The 23,898-nt window shown below is 45.5% G+C and overlaps 1 protein-coding gene across 5 annotated transcripts in view; it reads left to right on the top strand.

Moving 5' to 3' along the window:
* The window catches only part of TRIO (trio Rho guanine nucleotide exchange factor), a 268,477-nt gene that overhangs the window by 15,777 nt on the left and 228,802 nt on the right, over positions 1–23,898 (top strand). Inside the window, exon 1 of one of the 5 annotated variants that reach the window (XM_081872949.1) lies at positions 7,861–7,930. The exons of the other annotated variants lie outside the window; for them this stretch is intronic. Coding sequence (XP_081729075.1) covers positions 7,876–7,930 — 55 coding nt within the window. The 5' untranslated portion in view covers positions 7,861–7,875. Of the gene's footprint in view, positions 1–7,860; positions 7,931–23,898 lie in introns of those variants that run through there. 5 annotated transcript variants of the gene reach the window in all.

The following is a 23,898-nucleotide window of genomic DNA, read 5'->3' as shown; positions in this document are numbered from 1 at the left end:
AATAGGACCCACAAAGGGGAGGAGGGAAGTCCAGGAGATCCTTTGGAATCTTGTTTTTATGTTGTATGTTGAAGATGTGATTGTAAAACTAATTTGAAAAGCCACTGCATTCTGAACTAGCTCTAGCTTCCAAACCATGCTCAGGAGTTCATAAACACTATTCAAGTTGCAAAGTTCCCAGTGTGGACCGCAGTCGCTAAGCTCTCTCTGTCCAAGAAAGGGTGGTTGATGTGTCAACCAAAGGTGACCATCTATTCTCCTTTCCTAGGGACAATAGTGGAACCTGGAGAACGCCCCCCCTCCCCAAAGTACGGTCATTGGGAAGCTCTCCAGCTCATTTCTTTGTGTGCAGAAGTTCCAGGTCCAATCTCCTTCATTTCTAGGCATCAATTCAGGTCACACACAGCGGTTTTGGATTCCGATGTTACAGACAAGTAGAACTGGTTGTCATCAGCGTTCGAAATTCGCCAGGCGCATTTTGCACTTGGCCACTTGCGACCAAGTGAAAGATGTACGGTGTCTGACTCCATCTCCTCCACCTGGGGATCGTTGGATGTTGACTGTTTTCACACACTAGCAACGCATCCTGTAGAATTCTACCCTTTATGTTTTATCTGCGCAATCAGAATGAATTTCAGGAACCAAAAAGTATTGAAAAATAAGATTTTCAAGTCGTCTAGCCCCAAAATGGCAACCAGACATTCCATTTTGGTGATTGCAACCCTGATTTAAGGAGCCATTTGGCACCTAGCTTATATACCTGAGTTTCTAGTCCTGCATCATTGCATGGTGATACCTTGGTTCTCAAACTTAATCCGTTCTGGAAGTCCGTTCCAAAACCAAAGCGTTCCAAAACCAAGGCATGCTTTCCCATAGAAAGTAATGCAAAATGGATTAATCCGTTCCAGACTTTTAAAAACAACCCCTAAAACATGAATTTTACCATCTAATGAAACCGTTGATCCATAAAATGAAAGCAATTATCAGTGTACTGCACTATAAAATAAATAAGACAGTATTGTAGATGATAAAAATAAAAATTATTATTTTTTCTTACCTGCACTGATGATAGTTATTGTTTGGATTGGGGGCTTTTATCCATTTCTGCAGTCACACAATCAATCAATCAGTAGCTGAACTGGGTTCCACACAGTCACAAAAACAAGTTAACCGAAAAAGCCTCAAAAACAAAAGCACAAAATAAATAGCAAAAACAAAAGCGCCAAACTTAATCCGTTTGACTTCCGAAATGTTCAAAAACCAAGACGCAGCTTCCGATTGGTGCAGGCACCCTGGAAACAATAGCCGACAGCCACATTGGACATTCGGCTTCTGAAAAACGGAACACTGACTTCTGGGTTTTCGGCGTTTGAGAACCAAGGTACCACTGTACTCCAAAATCTCCTAATGACAGCTCCCTGCATCTTAATATTAGATAGCATCTGAGTTACAACAGCCATACTGTACCATCAAGGTTTGTATTGGCTCCAGTTATCCCTCTTTGCCGGTTCCCCATCTTCCTTGAGAAGGATGGGGAAATTGGCAGTCAACCCATTGCAAGTCAGAACTAAAATTTAGGAGGGGTTTAGGCTCAGTTTATAATGGGACCTCCCACTTCCAAAATTTGCCATCATCTGTATTGGCAACTGTTTTCTTATTTTCCCCACATGATAACGTCTAGTTTGAGTCTTTCCTATGGATACTTTGCTTACTGGCAAGCGACCCAATCAAAAGCATTGTGAAAATGAAGGATTCTGTTGCATATTGTACCGCTTTTCTCAATGGGATGCAAAAAGAAGAAAGTGTTGTTGTTGTTGTTTAGTCGTGTCCGACTCTTCGTGGCCCCATGGACCAGAACACGCCAGGCACTCCTGTCTTCCACTGCCTCCCGCAATTTGGTCAAACTTATGCTGGTAGCTTCGAGAACACTATCCAACCATCTCGTCCTCCGTCGTCCCCTTCTCCTTGTGCCCTCCATCTTTCCCAACATCAGGGTCTTTTCTAGGGAGTCTTCTCTTCTTATGAGGTGGCCAAAGTATTGGAGCCTCAGCCTCAGGATCTCTCCTTCCAGTGAGCACTCAGGGCTGATTTCCTTAAGAATGGATAGGTTTGATCTTCTTGCAGTCCATGGGACTTTCAAGAGTCTCCTCCAGCACCATAATTCAAAAGCTTAAGGGCCCTCAATTTTCACCCTCCCTGCCCAGCCTGTTTTCTCTGAAACATAGGTAGGGAGTTCTCTGACGCAGCTAAACTTGGAAGTTCTAAATGGAAGTAGGTAGGAAGAAGGACTGTGATTCAGTTTGCTACCAGCCCCTGGAAAGCTGAATCACTTTGTTCAGGAAAAATGCTGCATGACTAGGAAGTGATTCATAGTGCTGGTGACTTCCTTGCAGCTCTGGTTTGGATGCTCAATGTTACAGAAGGAGAAAAGGGGGGACTGGAAGGGGAGGAAAACCTGGGTTGAAAAAGAGACTCCAGTTTGCACCTTTAGACTGTATGAGCTATTCTGTTTTTTTGTTGCTGGGGGAAGTGGGCAACGCTTTCTTTCCCACGGGGGTGGAAATGAGTCAGTGCAGCCAGGTAGGGAACATGCAAGCTGACTTTTGGCTAGTGGGAGTGTATCTGCGACACCAGCCCACCTTTCAATAATATGAGTGGCTTAAGAACTGTAATTTTTCCAGACCAGATGGCTTTTTGGGTTGGGCTTTTATTATTACACGTGTTTCAGGCTTTCTTTCTTTTTTAGTGTTTTGTGCTAGGTTAGGGTGGATCCTAAATTCCACTAGCTGCAGTGCTTTTGTTCTGGAAAAAAATGGTGGTGGTGCTGCATACCCTTGCGTTGAGTTGAGTTGGTGGTGGTGCTGTGGTCTAAACCACTGAACCTCTTGGGCTTGCTGATCAGAAGGTCGGCGGTTTGAAACCCTGTGATGGGGTGAGCTCTCGTTGCTCTGTCCCAGTTTGAAAGCACACCAGTGCAAGCAGATAAATAGGTACTGCTGTGGCAGGAAGATAAATGGTTTTTCTGTGTGCTCTGGCTTCCGTCATGGTGTTCCTTTGTGCCAGAAGCGGTTTAGTCATGCTGGCCACATGACCCGGAAAGCTGTCTGTGGACAAACGCCGGCTCCCTCGGCCTGAAAGCGAGATGAGCGCTGCATACCTTTAGTCACCTTTGACCAGACTTAACCGTCCACGGATCCTAGCTTTACCTTTTACCCTTGAGTACCCCCAGAAAAAACCACTGCAGCAAACACTCTGTGAGGTGCGTGAGGCTGAGAGACTTCAGAGAAGTGTGACTAGCCCAGCAGCTGCATGTGGAGGAGCAGAGACATAAACCTGGTTCACCAGACTACGAGTCCACCGCTCTTAACCACTATGCCATGCTTGGCCTGGTTGTTGGGTCCTGCTCGCTCCATTACGTGATTGTGATAACTTGAGGAGATAATGACTGAAGGGGGCTTATGAAGCTCACCAAGTGGCTTTGGGCCAGCCACCGTCTCATGGCTTGACCTAAACCTTGATGGTTGTGAGCCTAAAATGGGACAATCGTTTTGGACACTTTCCTGAGCTCCTTGTAGAAAGGGCAGGTTAGGAACAGGATACATTTGTATGTGTGCGTTTGTCTGCTGCCCTTTTTGCATGCGACGAAAACGTCAGCATTTGGTCTGACTAAGAGGAACATAATGTATGTCTGGCTTTAATCTGGTCGCTCATGTCAGAAAGCAATTTCTTCACCAGGTTGGCTGCAGATAGGAGCAAACTACTGTCCTGGGTCCATGAATTAAAGAGTCTGGCTCCAACTATAAAAGGGCGGTGTGGGGAAAACAAAATAGTTTTATAGCTCCTACAGCTAAGTGCCTACTCAGTTGCTTTGACCATGGAGGTGGAAAAGCCAGGTGAGATGTGGTCCAGGAACGAGCCCTTTGTCTGCCTAAGGACAGGTCTTGTTCTCTTCACCCCTTTAGGGGAAGTGTTGAGGTAGAACTCCCTACAGTGATGAGCTTTCTAGGATCTCTTCCTGATAGATTGATCTGCTGTGGGTGGGAAGACTGTTACTTGACATGAGCTCTTCCCTGATGTCTGGAGAGGAGAGTGCTGTTGCCCTTGAGTCCTGTTAATGGACTTCCCGTAGTCATCTAATTGTCCTCTGTGAACTCAGGATGGGCCACTTTTCTGATCTGTCAAGCAGTTCCTACATTCCACTTTGCAGCAAGAGACATGGAGGGCTCCAGATTCGAGGTGCTGATCTTCCTAGGACAGAACCCTTCCATCCTTGATTTCATGTCCCTTCTGGACCACACAGGGGCCTGTGAATGTTCCTCAACCAGCTTGCTACTGGTGAATATGTCTTTTAATCTGGCGAGATGAGCTCAGTGCAACATTGGGTAGGGCTAGGCGATATCTGGTTTTCAACATTGCGATCTATCACCAGCTAAACATCGCGATACACTGATATATCACAATGTTTGAAATAAGGATGGAGTTATGTAGACGCATTGTCTGGCTTCCTGATTCGCGATATATTGCCAGGTCAGGAATTTCGAAACCGATATCAGGATATGGACTTCAGACCAGTTTTGGACGATATATTGGTGTATAGCCCAGGCCTAACATAGGGCAGAGTTCTTGTCCTAAAGACTTTGGAGAAAGGCAGTGGTGGTGGGGAGGTGGCAGCCTACGTGATGGGCGTAAGGTTTAGCGGACTACCAGGGCCAGCAACTCATTCTCCATACAGTAAGACAAATCTGTGTTCAGGAGGCTCAGACCCAAGAGAAGGTAGGTCCCTGGAGATTTAACTCCCCTACAGGGATCAGTCTGTCTCAGTGTGAGAAATCCTCTTTCCCTGCCACAGCGTGTGGAAAGGTTTTTGCCGGGTAAAACATACCATTTAGGCTTGATGAATGAAAATAGCTACTAAGGTTTAAAAGGAGGCGAGGATTCCTTGAACTTCAGCTGTTAGCTCTGATTGCTGTGCTTTGCTTGTTATGTGGTTCAGAGCACACAAATGGACTGCGGAATGTAGAACGAAAGCATTAAAGGCATTGGGGGAGGAGCTGCTGGAAAGATTAATATAATAATATTAATAATAATCCCACAACCCACCCACTTGCCTGTTAGATGTCCGGGAGAATACCTACAGCAAGCAAAAGGATTATGAAAGATGGGCAGTGTTTTACCGCGAGATGAAAGGTTTAAAGAGATAAGATTCTGAAGCCTTGTTTATCCAGGCTAGTCCCTATTAAGTTGCAAGCCCATCCATTAGTGCGATATGTCCAGTAAAGACAACTGTATGGGAAGAATGTCTCGGATGCTTAGTGTGCAGTTTAGGAGACAATATAGCTTTTGTGTGTTAATGGCTTTCGGAACTGGCTTGCCAAATAGCTACACAACTAGAGATGAGAGTGTCTGGGGGAATAAAACAAAAAGAATACCAGGGTGCTTGTGTGTGCATAAGAGAGAGAGGGCATGTCTGTCTGCTTTCTCTGCTTACCCCTACTTTGCGAACCAGTGTTTGTAGAAATTATTTCACGTCACGGACATAAGAACCTTTTTTTCTGGAACATGACAAATCTCCAGGCTTACAATGTGTTTTTAATGCACTCACCATTTATGTATGGAATACAGTGGTACCTCGGGTTACATACACTTCAGGTTACAGACTTCGCTAACCCAGAAATAATACCTCGGGTTAAGAACTTTGCTTCAAGATGAGAACAGAAACCGTGCTCCGGTGGCGCGGCGGCAGCAGGAGGCCCCATTAGCTAAGGTGGTGCTTCAGGTTAAGAACAGTTTCAGGTTAAGAACGGACCTCCGGAATGAATTAAGTACTTAACCCAAGGTACCACTGTAAGTTTTAGATACTAAAACATTACTTTCCTTTGTTATTGAAATGTTGAGTGTCTGGTGCTTGCTGTGTGTTTTTGCTCCTGAATCTATAAAGTCCCATATACACCGACATAGTAGCAGTCATACAGAACAGGCACCAAATGCTATAGGTTTGTGACTGGGGCTGCAATCGTAGCCCGACCTACCTGGGAATAAACCCCATAGAAATCAGTGAGATTCACTTCTGAGCAGCTGTGGCAAGGAGTAAGACTTGTGCTGTAAGCTTAGTCTTGCTGTAAAATAGTCCTTTTTTCTTAATTTGACGTGAGCAACTCCCTGGCATATGGGGAGGGGGGCGGTGTATGTCAGACTTGGTACATCTCTCTCCCATTTACCCCAATGGCATTATGACTAGAAGGTTGATCCCATTTTTTATTCTCTACCTTGAAACGGGCAAAGCTCTTGGGTTCCCCTTTTGAAATGGTTTCTGTACTTTCCTGAGATATTTCCCTATTTCAAGAAAATGTATTCCTTGTTTCAGTATTCTTTAGTAGCTAACCGGTTCTTTAAAAATGCCCACTCATCCTGCAGCTGGCTTCCTCCTAAGGAACTAGAAACGTGAAGGGAACAAAGCATGTGTGTGTGTGTTCAAATGTGTAAAAATTGCTTATGTACAGGTGGCAGATCATTTGAAATGAAATACACCATCTTCTTAAGCTCCTTAGCGTAGCTTAATTTTGACAAAAGCTATTTATGTATGACCTTACTGCCCCCTTTTTATTCCGGAGGGAGGGAACTAGAAAATAATGGCTTTTCCATGTCTTCTGGGACAGATTTGCCCTGTTATCTATTGATTCGCACTGTTTGGCCATGTAAAAACTGGACTAATACTGTGATTTTCACCTTCCTGAAGTTACTTCATCTTTGTGAACAAACAGAAAATCCTGGGAATTTTCTACCCCATTTCCAGTTCTGAACCACAGTAAGGAGAATATGATCCAGATTCTTGGTATGTTCCCAGTTGATGTCAAGGAGAGGCACTTAAGGATTCTCTTTGGACCCCATTCAGTTATTTTTGGCTTGTAGTTTTGCCGCTTCTAATCAGTGCAGAATCCAAACTTCTGTTGTGTTTTAAAAAATGGAGGGGGTGAAGCATGCATACTCTCATCTATATTTTACGTGCTTTGTGGGTGAGGTACATAAACGCTATCTGGAAACTGAATTACCTTCTTTACGTTACTTTGACATGCCAGTCTGGATTTAGCTGGTATTAAAACTACACGGGGAGGTGGGGGAACATTATAGCTGCATGGCAACACAACGTCAACTGTGGTTTAGTGTTAACATGAACAAGCCTAAGGCTTAGGTGCTCCCCCATTCCTCTAGTTTGCCCACAACAAGGATATTGAAAGCTTTTGTGTCTACTTTTAATTAACTTCAGTTCTGTGTTATGTCCAAACGTAGACAAAACTGTGGTTAGTATTTGCTTATGGCTTAGTGAAACAAGCCAACTTCAAACTAGGATCTACAGAGTTTGGCTTGTTTTAACAAACCCTTGTTAATATTAACCACAGTTTAGGGTGTAACAGTAAACTGCGGTTAAATGAAAACACCACTTGTGGTTCCACCAGAAGAACAGAGAGGGTGGAGAGCACACAAGCCAGAGACATAACATGAAACAGCAGCTTAGCATCACATTCGAATCGGGTGATTGACCAGACTTGCGCTGGAACAAAAGTTCCCCTAACAGTAATCTGTACCTTGGATTATGACTTTGGCCTGCCTACATAAATGGAGCATCATATGAAAAAAACTGTTCCTGTACCACTTCAGAATGCCGATGTAGGATGTATATTTAAAAACTGCTTTATGGAAGAAGCAGACAACAACAGTTTCCGTATGGATATTTATACTCTGTAAATGGCCCTGTAAGCTACAACTTAAATTTCCTAAGTGGGTGTGGGGTGGGAGGAGGAAATTTAAGAAATTGGTGAGGGAACAGGAAATGAGCAACTTCACTTACACCATATTGAGATTTGTTGAGTTTGGGGAATGAATTTCAGAAGTGAAGCCCTGCAGGACAGAGATTATGGCCTGGGATCTGAAGGTAAAGAGTATTAGTTCTGGGAGAAGTTTCCAACCAGAAATGTATCACCAATCCTTTGATTGCCTTGTTAGCATGGAACGAACGCCATTCGCGATTGCTGTTTTGCGATAATTTTTTCACAAAGTGGTTATGTGCCGATTGCGATTATCGTCACTTTTGTTCTGGAGGTTCATACTTAACCTGAAACTGTACTTAACCTGAAGCACCACTTTAGCTAATGGGGCCTGCTGCTGCGCCGCTGGAGCACACTTTCTGTTCTCATCTTGAAGCAAAGTTCTTAACCCAAGGTAATATTTCTGGGTTAGTGGAGTCTGTAACCTGAAGCGTATGTAACCTGAGGTACCACTGTACTGGCCTTCGTACGAGAGGAAATACTGAGGCGTTCTTCTCAAGACGTTCCATGTTCTGACTTAGTACATTTATTTAATTACTGTTTCGTCTAACTCAATAGCCTGAAACCTGATGTTTTGAGGGTGGTTCTTCCTGTTCACTGATGCTATTGCTTACTGGTTTGTATGAAAAAGACCATTATCTGCCTTCCTCTGAAGATTCTGGCTGATTTCATCATGGCCGAGGACTGTTGTATTCTTTCATTTCCTTTTGGGTGTTGGGAGCGTTAGTTTGTTATCCAGCTTTGCCCAAACAAACCTTGTGCGTTGCTAAAAATAGGACACTCCGGGTGCCAACTTTCTCTTTGAGTCATGTCCTACACAGGTCATTCAAAAGAGGGAAACTTGTGTGAGAGAGAAAGGGAGCAGCTGCAACTGTAGACTAATGACTTTGACATCGTTCTTGAACGCCTAAGTGTAAATGGTGTGCATCTGTTGGGTGTGGCCCTATGTTTGTAATCATTCATTGATTTAGTTATAAAAGGTAAAGGTAAAGGACCTCTGGATGGTTATGTCCAGTCAAAGGTGACTATGGGGTTGCAGTGCTCATCTCACTTTCAGGCTGAGGGAGCCGGCGTTTGTCCACAGACAGCTTTCTGGGTCATGTGGCCGGAATGACTAAACCGCTTCTGGTGGAATGGAACACTGTGATGGAAACCAGAGTGCACAGAAACGCGGTTTACCTTCCCACCACAGCGGTACCTATTTATCTACTTGCACTTTGTGCTTTCTAACTGCTGGGTTTGCAGGATCTGGGACAGCAACGGGAGCTCACCCCTTCGTGGGGATTCAAACCGCCAACCTTCTGATCGGTAAACCCAAGAGGCTTAGTGGTTTAGACCACAGCGCCCCCCTTTTCCCATGTGTGTGATAAATAGGTACTGCTGCGACGGGAAGGTAAATAGAGTTTCTGTGCACTGTGGCTTCCATCACGGTGTTCTGTTGCGCCAGAAGCAGTTTAGTCCTGCCGGCCACATGACCCGAAAAGCTGTCTGTGGACAAACGCTGGCTCCCTAGGCTTGAAAGCAAGATGAGGGCTGCAACCCCATAGTTGCCTTTGACTGGACTTAACCGTCCAGGGGGTCCTTTATTTAGTTATATACCTCGACATCAAGGAGATAGGATGTTGTGGTCACAAATGCCCATTGCTGGATCTGGATGCTGGCCTTTTAGATCAAGAGGCAATTGTTCTTTCAATGGACTCTTAGAAGTGGGTACATTAGCTGTAGATCAGGGGTCAGCAACCTTTTTCAGCCATGGGCCGGTCCACCGTCCCTCAGACCATGTGGTGGACTGGACTATATTTTGAAAAAAACCAATGAACGAATTCCTGTGCCCCACAAATAACCCAGAGATGCATTTTAAATAAAAGCACACATTCTATTCTACTCATGTAAAAACACCAGGCAGGCCCCACAAATAACCCAGAGATGCATTTTAAATAAAAGCACACATTCTACCCATGTAAAAACACGTTGATTCCTGGACTGTCCACAGGCTGGATTGAGAAGGCAATTGGGCTGCATCCAGCCCCCAGGCCTTAGGTTGCCTACCCCTGCTGTAGATTATTTGTCGTTGAAGTGGCATCCTGGGGTCACTCGCACAGAATCCCCACGCTAACAGCACAATGATCCACATTTCTCTTTATTGCACACCTGGGACAGCAATAGTACACCTTTGCTGGGAGCAACCAGTGTTCATCATCTGCAGCCCAAGCTTCCTCAGAATACATTTTAAACCTTATAAACCTTTGCGGGGCAGAAGCATCTGTTCCCCACCGAGGTTCTTCTTCTGCACCTTTCACTTCAGTGCTGTTCTCATCGATCTTCCCCTCACAGTTTTGCTTTCAGCCCTTCTGCTGGCTGGCAGGATAGGTGGACATGGGGTCATGTAAACCTCACAAAGTGTGTGCCATCCAATTCTTTCCTGTGGGGCAGCTTCAGATATGAGGGTCAGCACCATAAACCCCTGGCTAACAGTTTAATTAGATTAACTCGCTTTGATCACTCAACAGGGGGTGAGTTTTAATTAGCTTTCAATCCTCTGTGTGTGCAGTTGTTTTGCTGTTCCCACACAATTTGTCTGTCTTGCCCTGTTTCTTGCCCACTTAATTCTCTGATGCAGATTGTCAAACCAGTTCTGCATTAAATCCATTTTTTCTCTTAACACCATGTGCCTACTGTTCTGTTTTTACTGGAATGGTTTTACTTGTTCCTTTAGCTGTATTTTTTATTATTATTAATTACTGTACAGTGGTACCTCGGGTTACATACGCTTCAGGTTACATACGCTTCAGGTTACACACTCCGCTAACGTAGAAATAGTGCTTCAAGTTAAGAACTTTGCTTCAGGATAAGAACAGAAATCGGGCTCCGGCAGCGCAGCGGTAGCAGGAGGCCCCATTAGCTCAAGCGGTGCTTCAGGTTAAGAACAGTTTCAGGTTAAGTACAGACCTCCGGAACGAATTAAGTACTTAACCCGAGGTACTACTGTATTATATTATTGCAACCTGCCCTGAGACATGATGATGAAACGCAGAAAAAGACATCTTATCCATCCATAAATAGGTAGCTTGAAAACTACATTCTCTCCTTTCCAGGATATCTGTTTTGCAATGGAAACTTTTGAGGCTGACTTACCTATGTTACTGAATGGGCTTGAAAAAAAGGACCCAGGGAAAACAGGGAAAGGAATTGGGAGAAATTTTGTAATGTATTGAACTTGCTGTGACAGCAAAAAACCCACTTCTGATAGTACGTATGGGAGAAGCGGAAGATGGGACAATTCCATCCTGACTGAGAAGAGAACATTTAAATGGGGCATCCACTTCGTTCCCTTCATGCCTTCTCTCATACAGTGCATAGTTATTCGACATCACAAAATACGGTGATGGTCCCAAATTAGATGGCTTTAAAACAGGATTAAACAGATTCATGGAGGATGAGATTATCAATAACTGCAAGTTCCTCTTGAGGTTGGGAGACAGTATGCCTTCAAATTCCAGTTGCTACAGAGCAGGAAAGTGCTATTGTGACCATATCCTGAGACACCTTATGGGTCACTATGGGGTGCTGGGCTAAATAACATCTCATCTGATCAAGCAGACCTGCTATGTTGCAGCATGGTGACTGAGGTTTTAGTTCTGTGGATTTATGATTAGAAGAAGGGGGTTCAGTTGTCTTCTGAGACTTAGGTTGGAGCGAACTGGTCTCAATTTTTTATTGTTATTATTTTAAAAAGTTGATGTGATAAAAAATATTAGCTGTGGTGTTTAGCTCTTAGAATCATAGAATTGTAGAACTGGAAGGAACCCTGAGGTTCATCTAGTCCAGGGGTCAGCAAACTTTTTCAGCAGGGGGCTGGTCCACTGTCTCTCAGACCTTGTGGGGGGCCGGACTATATTTTGAAGAAAAATAATGAACGAATTCCTATGCCCCACAAATAACCCAGAGATGCATTTTAAATAGAAGCACACATTCTACTCATGTAAAAACACCAGGCAGGCCCCACAAATAACCCAGAGGTGCATTTTAAATAAAAGCACACATTCTACTCACGTAAAAACATGCTGATTCCCAGACCATCCGTGGGCCGGATTTAGAAGGTGATTGGGCCGGATCTGGCCCCCGGGCCTTAGTTTGCCTACCCATAATCTAGTCCCAACCCCCACAGTGCAAGAATATGCAGCTAGCCCATACGGGGACCGAACACATGAACGTGGCGTACCAGCACCACACTCTAACCAAGTGAGCTCAAAGCACTTGGTATTCACTTCAGCCATCCTTAAAACAGCCCCGCAAAGTAGGTCGCTGTTATTCTCAGGTGTCTGAATAGAGGGATGAGATTGATTGAATGATTGCTTACTTGGCATCAGCTGGTGGCCCAGAAGATGCTTCCTCTCTCTCTTTTTTGTAAATATTTTACGAAAACTAAACCATTCAGTACAGTGGTATCTCTAGTTACGAACTTAATTCATTCCGGAGGTCCGTCCTTAACCTGAAACAGTTCTTAACAAGAGGCGTGCTTTCGCTAATGGGGTCTCTTGCTGCCGGCACACAATTTCCGTTCTCATCCTGGGGCAAAGTTCTCAACTCGAGGTTAGCGGAGTTTGTAACCTGAGGTGTTTGTAACTCGAGGTACCACTGTATTCTATTATTGCATCCATCAAAACTTGTTTACACTGTTGAATTTATCTTAATGCTGCCAGCGTTTCCAGCTGTACACAATTGTTTCCCATATATTCAATAAACGTTTTCCAATCTTCTTTAAACATATGTTGTTCTTGTTCTCTTATTCTATATGTTAAGTCTGTGAATTGTGCATATTCTGTCAACTTAAGTTGCCATTCTTCTTTGGTTGGGACTTTGCTCGTTTTCCATTTTGGGGCTAACAAAACACAGGCTGCAGTAGTAGCATACATAAACAACCTTTTTTGGCACTTGGGGATTTCAGTCTGAATTATCCCCAACAGAAAGGACTCTGGGTTTTTTTTGTTGGTTTTTTTTGGAGGGGAGGAGTACTTTTAAACATTTTTCAGAAGATGATGCTTCTGCGGTTCAAAGAATCAGCACTCCCAATCTTTCCATACTGTGCTCCAGGGTGGAAATACTTATTTATTTATATCACCCTTCCTCTCACAGAGGGGTAGGGTGGGTCATGCAGTAAAAAAACACACCAATTGCAGTGGTGCCTCGGGTTACATACGCTTCAGGTTACATACGCTTCAGGTTACAAACTCCGCTAACCCAGAAATATTACCTCGGGTTAAGAACTTTGCTTCAGGATGAGAACAGAAATTGTGCTCCGGCAGCACAGCGGCAGCAGGAGGCCCCCGTTAGCTAAAGTGGTGCTTCAGGTTAAGAACAGTTTCAGGTTAAGAACAGACCTCCAGAACGAATTAAGTTCTTAATCCGAGGTACCACTGTACAGTGAAACATAATAGTAAAGAAATCCATTTGCAGCAACTAAGCTAACAGTAATACTTCAAACCCTGTGTGTGTGTGTGTAAAACCATTTTATTGGCAGCGTGATCCCAGTCTACATTTACCCCTGGCACCCCAAAAATTCTGGAGGTTCCTGAAACCCTCTGGAGTAGTTTTAGGGAGGTTGCAGGAGGGGAGATATGCTATGCATGCTGAAATATTGCATTGGTAGAACATCTTGGTTGAATACCACCCATGAGAGACAGTTCTTCTTACTGGGGGAAGAAATGGCTGCTCTGGAACCCCAGAAAGCCCTGGCTTTCTCCTTTAATTAATAGCTGTGTTCTTAAATCATAAGATGAGAATATCGGTGAAGGCCCTAACCCACCAATGGTCCATTTGTGTGGGGAGGAGGAACTGCATCCCTGCATTGAAAGCTAGCCCTTAACTTGTATTTTTCAAACAAACGTGAGGCAGAATTTTTCTTTACGACCTCTGGAACTTGAAGCAGAAGTGAATTCCGTAAAGGCTTATTTGCTGCCTCCAAAACGGCCGCCTTCGTACACTTTGACATGTCGCCTCACTTCTGAGTCTTGTGTTTTTGGGAGTGGGTGGAGGCAAATGACGTTGGGCTTGCCGTTCGATAAATAGAAGTATTGAGACCCAGCCAAAACACGGGTCATAAGGGAAGTACTGAATCAGAAGCTCATTCCTAAATAAGGCGTCTGTTTTTAAAAACACAAACCTTTTGCCTCCTGTATCTGCTGCTCCCTGGATGGCTGAATCGCTCGTTTTTATACATGAGTAAAGTGTGACTGGTGCTGTGAATCATCATTTGTTAACTCTCCATATCTGGTCTGTGTTGAAACTTTGCTTGTAAAGACCTAGAGAAAGTCTTTGTGCCCGAGATTAAAAAACAAAAATCAAACCCATGCTCAAAACTCTCCCTGTTTTGAGTTGGTGAAAGAATCTTTCTTTTCGCAAAATCCTCTGAATCAATAATTGCTTATTTGCCTTGCTTCTGCTCCTCCTCATAAAGACGCATTGTCTGTTTGGCATTTAGTGAAATAATCAATGCTGGGTATGTTTGAGTATCTCCAACGAGGCGGCACAATTTGACGAACAGCCGTAAGGAAAACGGAAATATCAAACTTTCGGCGTAGCATTGCTCTGAAAAGGGTAGATTTTGATAATGACAATGAAAGGAAGTGTGCTTGTGTATGCATGTTTAGACTCCATTGTCCGTTGGTGGCGTTCAGTGAAGTCGGTGGGTTCTGAAACTTTTTGGGAAGACAGCAGGCCTTGCGTCCAAGGGGAGATCTTGAGTCTCAGACTTTTCTTTCGTGGAAGCACCTCCCATGAGGCAATGAGACAAATCAGGTTCTACGAGGGATGGGAACCTTTTTGACTTGAGGGCCATGTTCCTTCATGCACCCATTTCTGTGGTGCATTGTGGCCAGAGGCAAACAGTGGGTTGAGCAACAGATGCAACTCCTCCTTTAGGTGACTTTCCAGCTATGCAGGAGTCAGATATTTCTACAGAGAGACACATCTCTCCTTGCCCTTATCCAGGCAAGCTAGAAACATGTTCGCGGTTCAGGGATGCATTCCTGGCAGGCAAAAAACACTTGAGGGCGGGGAGCAGGGCTGATGAGTATTGTTATTATTTTCACTGTTACATTATCTCGTTATTTCCTCCAGGAAGTTCAAAGTGGTGTGTAGGGTGTCTCCCTCCCCATGTTTTCTTCACAACAGCCCTGTGAGGTCGGTTGGGCTGAGCGACAGCGATTGGCCCAAGGTCATCCCAGTGAGCTTCATGACCATGTGGGGATTTGAACCCATGTCTCTCGTGTTTCTAGTCTAGTACCACCCAGCTTGTGTTATCTCTGAGGAGATAGACCCACTGACTTGGAGGGTTTCCTCCCCTCTTCATAGAAAAGGTTCTGTGTGTGTTTGTGTACGAATGCAATAAAAACTACCGTATTTTTCGTCCCATAGGACGCTCCGTCCCATAGGATGCACCTAGTTTTTTTTGGAGGGGGGGAATAAAAGAAAAATTTATTCCCTTTATTTCCCCCCCAAAACCAAGTTGGGGAAACCGAACCAGGTCGAGGAACAGTGGGATGGCGGCGCTGTGCCTCCCTGCTGTCCCCCGAGCTTGTGGGGCTGGCCGATGTCTGCCCGGCACGCGGGGCGCTCTGCTTCAGCGCGCCTTGCCCGCCGGGCGGCAGGCTGCTACCCGCAGCGTGGGGAGCCCTGCGGGGAACTCCTGCAGGGCTCCCCATGCTGTGGATGTCTGCCCGGCGCGAGGGGCGCTCTGCTTCAGGGCACCCCTCGCACCGGGCGGCAGGCTGCTATCTGCAGCCTAGACAGCCCTGCACACCGACCCCTCTCGCTCTCCAAGCTTCAGCGAAAGCCTGCATTCACCCCATAGGACGCACCCAGATTTCCCCTTCATTTTTGGAGGGGAAAAAGTGCGTCCTATAGGGCGAAAAATACGGTAGGTTAAGATGGGTAAATGTTAAATTGTAGGTTTAAAGGTGATGCAATGAGATATGGGCTGCTTTTATGAACTGCACAACTAATATCTTCAGTATCTCTTTGTTAGGTATTATGGACACTAATTAGTTGGTGTCTGATTTGTACTCAGTGTTGCCATGTACTTGGGTTTAATTTCTTTGGAAGAACTTGTATTAATTCATCTTGTATTTTTATGCTGAGATCTGCGGATGAAAATATAATTTAATACATAATAATATCTCATTTAATATAATGAAGATGATATAAATGGTAGTAAAATGCTTGGGCCCTGATCCCGGTGAAGTCAAGCTCCTGTCAGCAGCAATGAGACTTGAATTATTTTTATTTTTTAAAACAAATTTCATATATACACCACTTGATGGTAGGTAAGACAACCTCTAAGGAGTTTAAAATATATTAAATGCGTACTGCTGATGCTTAAAGCTGCACGCTAGGCAGCAGAAGGACGCGGGTGGCGCTGTGGTCTAAACCACTGAGCCTCCTGGGCTTGCCGATTGGACGGTTGGCGGTTCGAATCCCCATGATGGGGTGAGCTCCTGTTGCTCTGTTCCATCTCCTGCCAACCTAGCAGTTTGAAAGCACACCAGTGCGAGTACATATAGAGATACCGCCGTGGTGGGAAAGTAAAAGGCATTTCATTACAGTCTTGCTTCGTTGCACCAGAAGCAGTTTAGTCATGCTGGCCACATGACCCGGAAAGCTGTCTGTGGACAAACGCCAGCTCCCTTGGCCTGAAAGCGAGATGAGCACCGCAACCCCATAGTCGCCTTTGACTGGAGGTCCTTTACCTTTATTTTTTATTTAAAAACCCCAAAACAAACAAACAAACAAACAAAACCTGCTAGGCGATGTGCTTCTTCAACTCTGAAACATTTTCTAAACGTCTCGTTTCCCATGCTTTATTGTTTGCCTTTGAATTATCTGGATTCACCTTTTCTGTGCTCCTAGGTTTGTGATACACAAGCAGTTGGCACCCTAATGCATTCCTGAAATATCTTGGTGTAACCCAGGAAGCTGGATGGGTTGTCAGCTGCTTAATTGTGTGTTGAGTATCTTTTGCCCATTGCCAAAGGTCTTTGGCTGCAATCCTAGATGCACTTACTTGGGGGTAAGTCCCACTGAACTCAATGATGCTTCCTTCTGGGTAAGCATACCTAAGGTAGTCCTACATTACTTAACAGCAGTCGGGAACTAAAAAGGGGTGGGGGAGAGAAAGGATACTTGCATCATTTTGACTGATGGCACTCCTTCTGAGAAGCTATTCCAAAATCAAAAGCAATCTGAAAAACAATTTGGGTGTAGCTAAAGGTGAGAGGTATGAGTTAACCTGTTCCAAATCAGGAGGTCTCTATAATATTCTGAGCCAATCAAGGCTGCTGATCAATGAAAGGTGGCAATTTTTTCTTCAACAGGAAACATTGCATTTTCACTTGACGGTGCTGTGCTGGCTTTTGCACACGCGACTCCTAGTAGCAAGAAAATTGCATAGCTTGGCATTTTCTAAGGCTTCGCATTAGTAATTGCCCCCGCTTCGTAATTGCACTGCAATTCACTGGCTCAATTGATTGTAAACACACTAAAAACAATACTTCCCCACATCCCAGTTGCCAGCATAGCACCTTGCCTTACGGGGGGGGGGGGGGAATGCCTGAGGGGTGTTCACTGAATAATTACTACCATTTAAAATTTCTGCGTTGAGCATATGTAAGAATTTTGTTCGAGGAAAGTAAATCCATCTTATATGTAACATAGATTGACTTCAAAACTGCTTCCTCCAACTCTCCCCTCCATTTAACTGTTGTACAGTGTTAGGTTGCCTTTGACATCACGGAATCAAGGTTTGAAGCTGGTTCCAAATCGTGATTGATTGATTGATTGATTGTACTGCCCTTCATCACAAGATTTCAGGCTGAAGTCAACAGTTGTGTTGGCAGAGTGACCCTCCCTGAGGCACAAGCCTAGGCACTGTGTCTGGAGGTCCTGGGCTGCCCAGATGACAACACCCCGTTCCAAGCCTCGCTGATGTGGTCCACAGGAAAACAGAACAATACGTTTGGCTCCAGCTTGGCCACAGGAGTTGGCAGAAGGAGATATACAAGGTGCCTTCCAACCGTCATAGATATTCCACTTTGGATTTCTGTAGGGTTTACTACTTCTCCTTTCCTTCTCCCAAAGATAGCCCCCGCAAAGCGGCAGAGATTTAGGGTGAGAGTTTTCCTTCTCTTGGATAGGCTGCCTTCCAGTATATCTGAAGGAGCGCCTCCTCCCCCATCGTTCTGCCCGGACACTGAGGTCCAGCTCCGAGGGCCTTCTGGCGGTTCCCTCACTGCAAGAGGCCAAGTTACAGGGAACCAGGCAGAGGGCCTTCTTGGTAGTGGCGCCCGCCCTGTGGAACGCCCTCCCATCAGATGTCAAAGCGATAAACAACTACCTGACATTCAGAAGACATCTGAAGGCAGCCCTGTTCAGGGAAGTTTTTAATATGTGACATTTTAGTGTACTTTTCATCTTTGTTGGAAGCCGCCCAGAGTGGCTGGGGAAACCCAGCCAGATGGGCGGGGTACAAATAATAAATTATTATTATTATTATTATTATTATTATTATTATTATTATTATTCCCAGGTTGCTGCACCTTACTTTCCTATACAGCATGTGCAAAAACTGCCTTTGTGACCCACAAATGGTCCCGTCCACTCAATCCGCCAGAGCCTGTCTTTGTATGCAGAGCCAGTCCCTAACTTGGCTACCCTGTCCTGGTTTAGCTGCCCGGTTGAAGCCATTCCTGCGCTGTCACATGCTGACAGCTTCTAGGAGCCACAGATGAAAGTTGAATGCAGACTGTGGACCAAAGCTGGACAAAGTACCCCAGATGGAGCACGACATGTTCCCCACCAGATTTAGTACCCTGCCTTCTTCTTTCTTTCTTTGGCAATCACTTGTAGCCGAGCAAGATTGTCTTCCATGAACACGGTCTTAACAGTGAGTCCGTAAGTGACTGTGGAGGTCACTTCTGGATCCACACGTCCTTCCACAGTGGGGACATAGGCATAGCTGTCAACTTACAGATTTGAAAATAAGGGACCAGCAGCCTTGAAAATAAGGGACCAGCAGCCAAAATAATGGACCTGCAGCCTCACCTGTTCCAGGCACTCCAGTCTTCCTGTCCTCCTGCAGTCTGGTCAAACTTATGCTGGTAGCTTCGAGAAGACTGTCCAGCCAACTTTGTAACCAGAGGTTCAATTGAACATAATCTGAATCACTTGCACCACAAGGCCTATGCAGCCTCAACTTAAGATAGCTCCCCAGCCTGGCTTTGCACTGCAAAGTTTGCAGCAGCACGAGCAACAAAATGGCGTCCAGCATTCAAAAACCTCCTCAGCTTGCATTAACTAGCCACACACAAGGCATGCAAGCTCCACCCCCCAGTCGTTCTTAGACTTCTTATTGGGTGAGCAACACAGCCAAGCAACACAGTTGGAGCCTCCCTCCTCCCTGGCCAGCAGGGAGGGAGGGAGGGAGAGAAGCTGCTTCCTTTGAAATTTAAGGGACATTTAAGGGACATCCATCAATAAGGGACAGCAGCGGGACATGGCGCTGGAATAAGGGACTGTCCCTTCAAATAAGGGACACTTGACAGCTATGGACATAGGTTTCTGGGCAGGAGTTGATCAAGGTGAGGGTTTGCCAAGTGTGCCTTCCTCTTAACACATTTCTCCCTTTCGTCCTGAGTTCGAGCGTCTTCAAAACCCATGACACCTTTGGTAAAGGCTGTTCTCCAACTGGAGCACTCGCAGGCCAGTGTTTCCCAGTTGTCGGCGTTTATACTACATTTTTTAGATTTGCCTTGAGAGAGTCTTTAAACCTCTTTTGTTGACCACCAGCATTACGCTTTCCATTTTTAAGCTTGGAATAGAGTAGTTGCTTTGGAAGGCGATAAATAATCAGGCATCCGCACAACATGACCAGTTCAATGAAGTTGATGTTGAAGAATCATTGCTTCGGCACTGGTGATCTTTGCTTCTTCCAGTACACTGGCATTAGTTTGCCTGTCTTCCCAAGTGATGGAATCTTTTGAGGAGTTGGAGATGGCGTTTTTAAGTGGTCCATGTTTCACAAGCGTACAGTAAGGTTGATAATACAATAGCTTTGTAAACAGGCATTCTGGTTTCCCTGCAAGTGTCCTGGTCCTCAAGCGCTCTGCACTTCAATCGGGAGAAAGCTGCAGTCGCAGAGCTCAGGCGATGCTGGATTTTGGCATTAATGTCGGCCCTTGTGGAAAGATAACTGCCGGCGCCCATCTCACCTGGTTTCACTAAACAGAGAGCCAAGACAGTGAGGCCCTCTACTTCAGAATCATAGAAACATAGAATTGTAGAGTTGGATGAAACCCTCTAGACTAACCCCCTGCAATGCAGGGATATACAGCTGTCCCGCACAGGGTTCGAACCTGCAACCTTGGCATTATCAGCAGCGTGCTTGAACCAACTGAGCTATCCTGACCTGTCATGTGGCTTTTGCTCTGCTAGGACCATTTCATTTTGATCACAAGTAACATCATGAAAGTGCTAATGCCTAGAGGTCCTTCTTTGTCTCTCTACCAAATTCTTCACGCTTTCAAAAATGCTGCACGAGCTCTCAAAATCCACTATTGACAAGCAGCACAAAAAAGAGAGACACCCCCCCCTCAAAAGAAACGGCTGGTTATCCTATTCCATTAGAACAGTTTCCTGCTTTGCATGGATACATAAAAGATAGGAGTGAGTCTAATAATCTGAAAGTGGCTGCTCAGCTCTTAACAGGTGGCACTATAATATCTGTATTGCGAGAGATTCTGTATAATGCGCTAGTTACTTAGGAACTGGGATATTGCTTCTGTGATTGTGTAAACTAGCTTAGAGAACATGCTGGAGAAGAAAAACAATTTAATTGTTTTTGGTAGCGTACTCCTGCTGGACTGCCGTTAGCTCTGGGAAAGGCTAATTGCAGGAGCAAGAAGGCTTCCATGGGAAACGATATTCTTTTAGGTACGTATTCTGGACCACACCACCACATTTCAAATATTCTTCGACACAGAGCACATTGCAGTTATTTAATTTAGAGGTAACCAAAGGCATGTCTCACTGTGGCCAAGTCTGATCTTCTTAGCAGTGGGTTTATTTAGATGCTGGACCTAAGCATCCTTGGCCATAACTTCTACTGGAGTATCCAAGAGCACTCCCAGACCAGAAACGTTTAATTTTGAGGGGAACACAATGGCATACAAGACAGGCTGAAGCTCTGCTCCCAGATCAGTTGACGGCCTTTGTTCTTCCTGATTAGGCTTCGTTTTGTTAGTCTTCGACCAGTCTATTTTTGCTTCCCAGAACTGATTCAGAATATCAGCAGCTTTTCTGAAACTGAGAGAGAAAGCCGTGTTGGGTGTATTCATGGGAGAAGGTCACGTCCATTTTATAACAGCTGCACTGGCTTCCAGTAGGTTTCTGGACACAATTCATTAAAGACCTAAAATGCTTTGAGCCCAAAGTAGCTAAAGGACCAGCTTCTCCCATATAACCCTGCCTACTTTTTAAGACCTGCAGAGCAGGGTTTCCTCTACATCCCATGATTTGGGGAGACACAGCTGGCTGGGGCACTAGAGAGGACCTTCTTTGAGGCAAATTGATTTGGTCCCCTTTCTTGGCATTATATTTGCTTCCCTCACCACCACACCAACCTGTCAGTGCACGTTCTCCAGACAGATGACAAATGCTGGGGTTTGGTGCTTTGTTTTTGAAAATTGAATATTACTTGCCTCACCAGGCATTGATTCTTTCCCCCCGCCCCCCGCCACAAACACATACATAGGCTTTCTTATGAGAAACAGGTCACTTAGTCAGTGCTTCCTGGTCAAATAAAACAATGTTGTGACACGCAAACTGGCTTCATGATGACGCCAGTTCCACAACCGTAGCAGAAGCACTGCTTTGAACCCGTTTGTGATGTCTTTATGATGCTGCAATGAATACACCTGGTTTTCAAACTTTCTGTAGTGTCTCATATGCTAAGGACCCCCTCAAGCATTGCAGGGGATTCTGGGCAATTTCGACGCATATCATGTGGCAAATTGGCCAGGCTTAGGCCTCTCGGTGGCCTTGTGTGAGGATGAGCACATGCAGTGCTTTCTGCCATGTTTGCATTGGGGTTTTTCAGTGGTGGGCAATGTTTCTTTTTTATAATTTTTTATTAAGTTTTCTGTTTTACAATTTAAAATACTCTTTTTTCCTCCTTAAGATAGCAACGACTTCCCTTCTTCTCTTTCCATGGTTCATTTTACATATCACAAATCCCTGCATATTTCACGAAAACTTGAACTGGTGGAGCTGGAGTGGTTGCTGCAGCTTCTCCATAGGGCCCAGAACTGGAACTAGCTGCCCGACACTAGGTTGGTGCATATAGCCACCCAGAGCTATAGAAACAACTGTGGTGTCTTTGACCATAAAGAGTTAACTATCTGCCGTGTGCATTCCTTAGCTTCCATGCTTCAGGTGAAATACTTGAATTTCTGTGCTTGGAAGTTCAAGTTAATAAGGAAGCTGAGCCACTGCTGCAAAGGAGGTGAAAACGTCTATTCTAGTACAAGTGTTTTACTAGGAAGAAAGGGGGGGGGAATGCTTTCGGATAGCAAATGCTCCAGTAGAAAGCGCCACTTGATGACTTTATTTTCCTTAACTTGGTGTTGGCTGAGATTTCAGAAATTGCCTTTGAAATCTGGCGAGAATATGCTTCTGTGTAATAACAAAAACGTCCTCCAATTGCTTCCTTTTGCATGCTCTGTAACCTATCATTATCAGAAAAAAAATTAGTTGGTTTTTTTACTGGTCAAGCTCATCTGTCTGTAGTTAGGCGGAGAAATCTGTACGCCATAGATGAGTCATTTTCAGCACTGACTCAGATCCTTTTCTCGACTCTTTTGGAAGGAGATGCTCACTTCAAAACCTTCTGGAACTGAAGGCTTGGCTGCCGCGTTTGCCTCTTAATAATGCGCCATGTGAGCAGAATCCGCTTCTCTTCCTGAACAGGCCTCTAGGGATAGGGAGTGGGGCTCCCTGTCCCCTAAAGCAGTGTTTCCCAACCTTTTTTGGGCAAAGGCACACTTGTTTCATGAAAAAATTCTCGAGGCACACCACCATTAGAAAATGTTTAAAAAATTAACTCTGTGCCTATATTGACTATATATACAGTGGTGCCCCGCAAGACGAATGCCTCGCAAGACTAAAAACCCGCAAGACGAAAGGGTTTTCCGTTTTTTGAGGCACTTCGCAAGATGAATTTCCCTATGGGCTTGCTTCGCAAGAAGAAAGCCTATAGGGAAATCTCCAGGGACCTCTTTTAAATGCTGGCGGTGGGGAGCAAAGCCTTCCCCCCCCCTCCGGCCTTCAGATGAGGTCCAGGAAGGCCGGCGGGGGCCGAAAGGCTTTGCTCCCCACCGCCAGCATTTTAAAAGCAGTCCGGGATAGCAGGGAAGCGCTTCCCGCTATCCTGGACGGCTTTTGAAGGCAGGCGGGGGGAGCAAAGACTTTTGTTCCCCCGCCCGCCTTCAGAAGAGGTCCAGGACCTCTTCTGAAGGCGGGCGGGGGGCAAAAGTCCTTGCTCCCCCCCTGCCTGCCTTCCCGGGAGAGCGGAGAAAAGCAGCGTGTTTCTCCGCTGTCCTGGACGGCTTTTGAAGGCAGGCGGGGGGAGCAAAGACTTTCGCCCCCCGCCCGCCTTCAGAAGAGGTCCAGGACCTCTTCTGAAGGCTGGCGGGGGGCAAAAGTCTTTGCTCCCCCTGCCTGCCTTCCCGGGAGAGCGTAGAAACGCAGCACGTTTCTCCTCTGTCCCAGACGGCTTTTGAAGGGGGGGAGCAAAGACTTTCCGCTCTCCCGGGAAGGCAGGCACGGGGGAGCAAAGACCTTTGCCCCCTGCCCGCCTTCAGAAGAGGCCCTGGACCTCTTCTGAAGGCGGGCGGGGGGCGAAAGTCTTTGCTCCCCTCTGCCTGCCTTCAAAAGCTGTCCGGGACAGCGGAGAAACACGCTGCGTTTCTCTGCTCTCCCGGGAAGGCAGGCAGGGGGGAGCAAAGAGGTCCTGGACCTCTTCTGA

Source organism: Podarcis erhardii (genome assembly GCF_964252035.2).
Source record: "Podarcis erhardii genome assembly, chromosome: 8".
Lineage (NCBI taxonomy): Eukaryota > Metazoa > Chordata > Lepidosauria > Squamata > Lacertidae > Podarcis > Podarcis erhardii.
This window is presented reverse-complemented; position numbering and strand designations above follow the sequence as displayed.